This window comes from Austrofundulus limnaeus, unplaced genomic scaffold (assembly GCF_001266775.1).
Source record: "Austrofundulus limnaeus strain Quisiro unplaced genomic scaffold, Austrofundulus_limnaeus-1.0 Scaffold9, whole genome shotgun sequence".
NCBI classification, from domain to species: Eukaryota; Metazoa; Chordata; class Actinopteri; order Cyprinodontiformes; family Rivulidae; genus Austrofundulus; species Austrofundulus limnaeus.
In genome coordinates this window covers 1,413,676-1,421,520 of record NW_013952411.1, presented here as the reverse complement: position 1 = coordinate 1,421,520, position 7,845 = coordinate 1,413,676, and the positions used below count along the sequence as shown (strand labels likewise).

The following is a 7,845-nucleotide window of genomic DNA, read 5'->3' as shown; positions in this document are numbered from 1 at the left end:
GGGGGGGGGGTTATTATGCAAAATTGATGTTTTTGAGCTTCACATCATGTTTTAATGTCATTCCCTCATTGAAAACATCAAATGTTGTTTTGACTCATTCATGCATGTTTGAGAAATCCTTGAATCTCCTGCAGCCATGTGGAGCTGCCTAAACGCTTGCTGGTACAAAGCTCCGCCTATTTGTACAAAGCCCCTCCCTGGAGCTCAGTCTGCAGCCGAGCTCCAGCCCCACAGAGCACCCCTCCTACGGAGCATTGTGGAAGATGTGCTGAAGTGGGAGTGTCAGAAACGGTAGGAGGTTCTTAAAGACATAGGCTATGATGCAAAGTCAAATTTATTTTCGATATATACAGCATTTTTACAACAACTAAAATTAACATAGTTGTTAGATTGTGGTATAGAATTTAAGTATTTGCCTGCAAAATACATTATACCCCCCCCCCCAAAGTTACAGATCTGAAGATGAAAAGACCAAAGTGGGTTTAATTAAAATGCAGTGCTAGGTTTATCTGTTTGATTTCAAACTTCCACACTAGTTTGTGAATCCAATCACATCTAAACAGCACAAATTAAGACTTATGCTGCAATTCCCAGCCGAGCCCTGGAGCGGTTTGCTGAGCTTCGTAGGGCCAAAACAAAGTTTGCATCCACAGCTGTTTAACATAGCAATGCCAAACATCTCTGAAGCCCCTCATTATGTACTTGGAACTTGGCATATGGCAGTATTCTCTGTGGGCTTTCATTAAAAAAAAAAAAAGAGCGCAGATGGAGAGAAGGAGACCCTCGCTGATTCCTTATAAAATACCCCTTCCAGATCAGTTTACACCAGTGCTAGTTAATGTGTAAGAAGCCTGAGAAATGTCCTGTTGTTGCTGTTTTATCACAGATACCTTATACACACACAAAAACCTACATTTACACAAAGGGTCTACACAAATGCATACAGGCCCAGATGCTGTGGAGAACTGAAATTACACAAGAGTTAGCAGACCTTCAGAGCCCATGATGAAGTGGTGAATGTCGGGCCCCGTGGACATGCGTGGTCCCTGACAACCCTTTTCAATCACACCTCGTGGGGTAACCATCTTTACGTGGACAACCTATTTAATCAGAGCAGATAGATTAATTAACAGGTGTTCTATACAATGAATGCATTTTAGAGGAGAGTAAAGAGTACCAGACTTATGCTAACAATTTATTCTCTAATTACTGAGCAGGTCCTCACTGCGTGTGTGGATCCAACATGCAGGGAGGCAGAAAAAAATTAAAATAAAATAGGAAGGGAGGTGACTCACCAGATCCTCAATGTTGCCATAGATGTTCTTCTTCATGCCTGACGCTCTCGTAGCTACCCACCCCCCCAGGGAGCTGAACTCCATGGAGTCAGGCTCATGCCCGGTACAGTAGCCGCTCTCATTAAGCTAAGATAAAAAGCAGAAAAATAAATAAATAAATAAAAAACAGCATGTGTTTGTTGGTGTGGTTAAAAAAAATAAAAACACCCAAAAATGTTTGGAAAAAACGTTTGATGCTGTAAACTCGCAAGAATGTTTTAATGACAAGCAGAAAGAGAAAGCAAGCAGGGGGGCGGGAAAATAATTGCAGCTCTGTGGCGGCGTTTCACCACTCTAGTTAAACTTTAACATTTAAAAGAAAGGCTTTTATAGAACTACAGATTTTTTACAACAACCTTACATAAGCCGAGTGTTACGAACACAACTAATGTCAGAGCTGATATGTCAAATAACTTCAAACTGTGAGTGAACATGACTTAAAAAAAAAATAAACAATTCAACAATATAATAATCCTTCACTTAGTGTATGGTTTTTGTGATGCAATATTTCTGCACAATGAGTTCCTCATCCTTTCAAATACATAATCACGTTTATGTATTATCAAAAGGATGTTCAGGAGCTGCATCTTTTGTCAAAACATCTAACAGGGATGATAATAAAGACCTTTAAGTATAAGGATAACACTCCCCCGAAGCACAAATGTAAGTTGGGCCTTGTTTTATCACACACCCCTCTGGAACATAGTTTATATTGCAGACCCATCTGCTCCGTCAACTCAACCCAGTCTAAATGCAGAGGTGGAGTCTGCTTTATATGCTGCTCACACATTCCTCTACATCATACGCCCGCTCTCTCTCCATTTTTCTGAATTAGCTTGATGGTGCCATCTGCTCATGACCACCAGCTCGCTCTCTAATCTCCCTCCTTCACCACTCTGCTCCTTTCTCAACCGCTTTTCCAAATCCTGTTAAATCTACTGTGCAAAAAAAAAGTACCAAGGTGAGTGAAGCAGAGGTAAAATAAAAATAAACAGCACTAAATTATGCAAATGGACGTCGACATTCGTGTTTTCATGAATTTCTCAAAGGAATAAACAATGTTTACCAATCTTTCCAAATCCTGGCCAATGATGCCAGCTTCCACATGTGCAGTTAAATTTTTCTCATCAATCCACAGAATGCGATTCTGAAAAAAAATAAATAAAAAATAAAATACACAAGAGGAAGTCAATAGCATTTTAAATAAATAAGCGCTTCCCATCCTAAATAATGAACAGATGCAATCCAACACCATTTATTATGTGTTAAATGTAATGCTCAAAACTATAAACTCAACAGCTCTCTTTAGAAACAGCTGGTTGGCACTATTTTTTTAAGTATAATTTTTTTAAAGATAAATACAAGCAGATGTGCTGCAGGACAGAGATAACAGCCATCTTAATTGAAGTTAACATCTAATTCCAAATACTTGTCTCTTGTTTGGTCTGAGCATGTGGCTTCGTCTACGCAAAGGAAGTCTTGTTATTTCTGCCATCAATTATTCTCCAGAGGTAATAAACTTTATGTTTTGCGATCATGTTGCCCCTTTCATGTGTTTTCATTGGAGCCACCTCACCTCTGGCCCCTGACACAGAAAACCGGTCACTGATGTCTATGGCACCAAACTCACAGAYTGGTAGACTAGCAGTAACCAGACAGCTTATATATCACCAAAATGTGTTTCTGGATCAAAGAACTGTAGTGTGGTCAAGACTGTTTTATTTTCCAGGTTGGGATGCAAATAAAATTAAAGGATAAGTTGCCCCCCACCCAAGTGATCAAAAATGAAATCAAATCTCAAAATAACAAAAACAACAACAACGATACAAAGCCCTAAAAAATTATTTAAAGCAATATCTGCAGAATATTTAATTCTCAATTCATTTCAAAATAGCTGTTAAATATTACATCAAAACATCTAATTCAGGGGTGCCCAAACATTTTCCCTGAGGGGGCCAAAATGAAAATCTATCCATGGCTACGGGCCAGATGCAGTTATATAATACATGAAATACAAATACTTTTTTAAGTAAAGTCATTTATTTTGAACAATTAAGCTGTACAATGGCTCTCTTTTGTTTTAGTCTGYGCACTTGGAGAAAGTCTGCCATACGCTCAAGTAGCAAAGGCTCATGGGACATGTCATAAATAGATAAAATATGAGTTTTTGTGGCCTTATAAAGTGTGAAAATCTACATGCGGGGTTAAATCTGATCTAAATATTTCTTGTTGTCGTTTCATGTTTCATCCTAATAAACCAAAGATATGTCAACACCAAGACTGAAAACTACCTTCACTACAGCCCTTTTACATAGTCATTTGACCAATGGAAACACTGTGTTTCTACCTATAGGATAGCAGCTTACAACCTAGTAACATTGGCAACTGTTGGTGGGCCGTATCAAATGGCTTGGCGGGCCAAATCAGGCCCGCGGGCCCCACTTTGGGCTCCTCTGATCTAATTTAACTACTCTCACCAAAACAAAAACCCTTGAACATGATTTAAACTATCCTTCAAACCAAAAAGGGCTGGAAGAATACAACAGCACCAAAAATATAAAATATTATTTTAGATACTCGACAGTGTCCTCCTTTATGAGCCAACTGTTTACGTACCATCTGTGATGTATCCAAAGAAATAATGGATCGAGCTTCATCTGGCGGGCACTCCAGGGCACTAGACACACTAGTTCCTCCTAAACATAAAAATTACAAAACAAAGAATTATGTACCATGTGGAGGCAGTGCTTATAAGGCTGAGTTCACCTGTAACTCCTCAGACTGAAGAAGTCTCTTGGAGAAGAGACGAAGCCTTTCAACAACTTAAAAGATTTGTTTTGCCCAAAAATCATGTAGACTTGTCACAGAAAGGAAAGAAGTGGAATCCACTTTTCAGATCAAATCAAATCTATGACAGTAATCTACAAAACTGAACTTCCTCTAATTAGAATTTAGMCATCTTAACTGTATCTGAGCTTCTCTTGTAACAAGTCAAAATGTAAATAAAATAAAAAAATAAACTATTTAGGAGAAACTATGTGACTAAATGAACTGTTTTGATTGATTTTTTAAAGACAAAATAATTCATTCAGACCTGACACTTGAGTACTAACTAAAATATGCCAGCAAAATTAAGAAATAAACCTGCAACATTTCTAATGACTTAATGTTTTAAACCAAACTCTGTCCATTTTTAATATTGTGCCAAAACTTACTGATAAAGTTTATGTTTGATCCCAGCCACCTGAAAGCATTAAGTATATAATGTGCTTGTACCGACCAGCTACACTGATTGATGTGTTGGAATGTGACATTTGCAGTTAAATATTCCTTATTTACCTAAATGGGTCATTGGTTTAAAAGGGGCTTCACTAGCTCTCCAGATAAATAAACACTGCAATCACAGTACAAGAGTAAACTATGTCTAACATAATAAAATGTTATAACGTCGCATAAAAAAGGTAATTAGGCTAATTAAAAGACATCGATCTGTGTCTTACCTCCATAAGGTATCAAACAAACATTGTGTTTGCATGCCAGCTCCACAATTTTCACTACGTCATCATGGCAATCTAAAAAAATAATAATCAGAATAGACAAAAATTAGATGTTTACTCGAACAAGTTGCCTATAAAAACAAACAATATGTAAACCAAATCTAAAGCTGGGTAGTGTTGAACTGCATATTGCCTGAGCCATTAGAGCAGGGCGCCAGCAGAGGCGGGGTATCTTTTAATTTGCTTGGGGCCTTCCTCAGGCAGAGTCAGACTGCATTAAGCTCCGCTCTCCAGAGTGGGATGTGCCAGATCAATACTGATGCATTCTAACCAATCACTGAGCCTAAACCCATTCACACAGGAGAGGTGAGTGAGTGGGAAGAGCAGCAAAAGCCTCACACATGGACGTGCTCCACTGGCCTGGAGGGCTGCAGGAGGCAATGAGAACTGCTTACGTTCTAGTGCATTTGAAATCCAAAAAGGAAGACAGGCAGCTTTTTATGGTTTATAACTTAAAGCATCCCCTCAAACTACACAACAAACTAAAAGTGTGTAGTTGCAAAAGAATTTGAGTCAGTGTGGATGAGAATACGACCGGAGTTTCTTGGTGATTTGCAGCCCGTTTGGGACGCCGCTAATCAAGTTTCAACCATCAGTCAAAACTCATTTGCATGATAAAATAGCACCAGCCATAACAAGAGAAACCCAATCTCAGAATCATAACTCATGATGGTACTGTGGAGGGCCAGACTGGAGAGTATTGGGTGTCAACCATCTTCCCCCTGATGCTTCTTATTAAGCTTCCACTCATACATATTAATATCTCTGCCTCTGCAGAGATTAACCCTTTAAATCACCTTAGCCAGAAGGAGGAACAGTGATGCTTTGTGGGAAAGAGAAACCCCCACCTACAACAACCCAACACAGATTTTCTACTCACTTGGCCATACCACCATATCTGGAACGCGCCCGATCTTTCCCTCTCTCAGAGCAAAGATCTCATGTAAGCAGTGCCCTGGAAGAAAACGCATATTAATCACAAAAACAGTACACTTCCTACTGATAAACACAAGTAATTTGTCAATAAAATCTTATGATGTGCGTGGGAATTTTGTCTTACCGTGAGCACGAAACACTCGATCTTCTGGGTCATGAGAGAAGGGGATACCTGTGGATTTGACTTCCTCCACGAAGGTCTCATTCAGTGTAGGAGGCTGTACAGCACTGGTGTTCAGAACGGGCTGAAAACAAACAACAACAATGTGGTGTCGGTTGCAGTGACTAAGCGTTGTGTGTACTCCCATTCATGAAGAAACAATGAGGAAACAAAGAACTGAACTCACTGTTGTTGGAGCTTTATGCTGCAGACTGGCACTGAGCGTGCTTTCCATCCAATCTTTGAGACCAGGAATGATTAAACCACTTAGCCTATACCTGGTTAGAGTAAAGGAAAGATAGCATGAACTCTTAATTAGGAATAATTAAATCTTATCTTTCAACAAAAATAAAAATCTGGAAATGAATGCTTAACTGGGCAGTTTTATCTGAATAACAAGCTTTGTATCTAATAAAATACTGTACAAATTGTGTGTTATGTTGTAATTGTCTTTGCCATTTCTTGCATAATCAAGCTTCTGGCATAAATTGGGCCAGCCYATCGGGGGAACTGTGGTGTGCCTAAACGTAAGAAATATGCTGGGAAATGAAAAATCTGTCAACAAGCACAGAGAAGCAGAACATCATGTTTTCAGCCCAGTTCTGTCTGCTGTGTAACGTTCAGGTAGGTTCTTTAGCTCGAGGAGCTTATGCCACATGCTTTACCAGGAAGAAACTATCTGCTTTGCAACATCCCGTTTAGCTCCTTACTCAAAATGTATCTTCATGCAGGCTGTGTCAAAACATTGAGGAAACACTGAAGTCTTTTTTTTTTCCTGGACATTTACAGCCAATTAAATACATCTTCATTCTCCTTGGGATTTAAAGTGTTTTCATCCAATAATCAATCCTGGAATGTTGTTCTTGATAAGCAAGAGATAGACTGAAAAACACAGCTTGTGACCTTCTCAAAAGACAATTAAAAACATTTAAATGCCAACCACTAGGTGGCAGAAGCAGCACATCATTGTGGAAGGGAGGTGAAACCCAGCAGTTGATTTCCAAAACTGCCTTCAAAGTAGGGTCTGTGAAAGAGATCAGTGCATAAAAAGTGCAGCTTTGAGTCGCACAAACAAAATAACTCCTCTAGTTGAACCAAAACGAGACTGAAAAGGCAGCGAATATCACTGTTTAAATGATCAACTGATAAGAAAGAACAGTGCCCCGGGGCATGTGTAATACTACACTTTACCTTTTGCCTGTAAATTCAGCTTGGCCCTTTTTATTGTAGAGGAATTTGGAGTCGCTGTATCCCCAGCCGTTCCACTTCATAATCTCCTGCCTGTGGAAAAAGAACATATACTGTATATTGGCACTGGTTTGAACGGCAACTCATACTTTTTATGTTTTGTCATAAAATCTCAAGAGGAGATAAGAGAAACACATGTGAAGGTTATGGCTCGATACATTGAAAATTTGATACTGACGTCTTTGTGTGTGGAGGGGTGGGGGTCTGGAAAACTTCCAACAAGCATTTTTTCTCTTATACAAACAAGGAAAAAATATTTATCATTTACCCAAATCTTTATTTACTTTTTTAAATACATAAAACACCACACAGATAACCATTTTATCTGTTGGCTGGCTCCATGCAGGCCAACATATTGAGCCCAGCTGCATMCTGCTATCTAAGAATACATTTAACTATTTTACATTTATTACAGAAGCCAAGGACCAGCTCATTTAAATACTACCACCCGTTATTATTAGGATCAAACTTGTGCCACCTGTCAAGTTTTTAACTTATGACTTCCACTTTCCAGAGCCACTTTTGGCTTGCAAAAAACAGAACTACACTGGGAAATAACCAGTTGATAGTAAAAGTGTCCCACATCGTGATTTTCTACACAAAAATGTTG

At 39.0% G+C, this 7,845-nt stretch overlaps 1 protein-coding gene across 1 annotated transcript in view; it reads right to left on the bottom strand.

The window, feature by feature from the left end:
- agps (alkylglycerone phosphate synthase) overlaps nt 1–7,845 on the bottom strand; it is a gene marked incomplete at its 3' end in the record, with an annotated part of 26,881 nt that overhangs the window by 15,214 nt on the left and 3,822 nt on the right. The window contains 9 exon segments of the mRNA XM_014001426.1: nt 992–1,100; nt 1,296–1,421; nt 2,401–2,481; nt 3,951–4,030; nt 4,835–4,906; nt 5,772–5,846; nt 5,952–6,072; nt 6,175–6,265; nt 7,179–7,268. Coding sequence (XP_013856880.1) covers nt 992–1,100; nt 1,296–1,421; nt 2,401–2,481; nt 3,951–4,030; nt 4,835–4,906; nt 5,772–5,846; nt 5,952–6,072; nt 6,175–6,265; nt 7,179–7,268 — 845 coding nt within the window.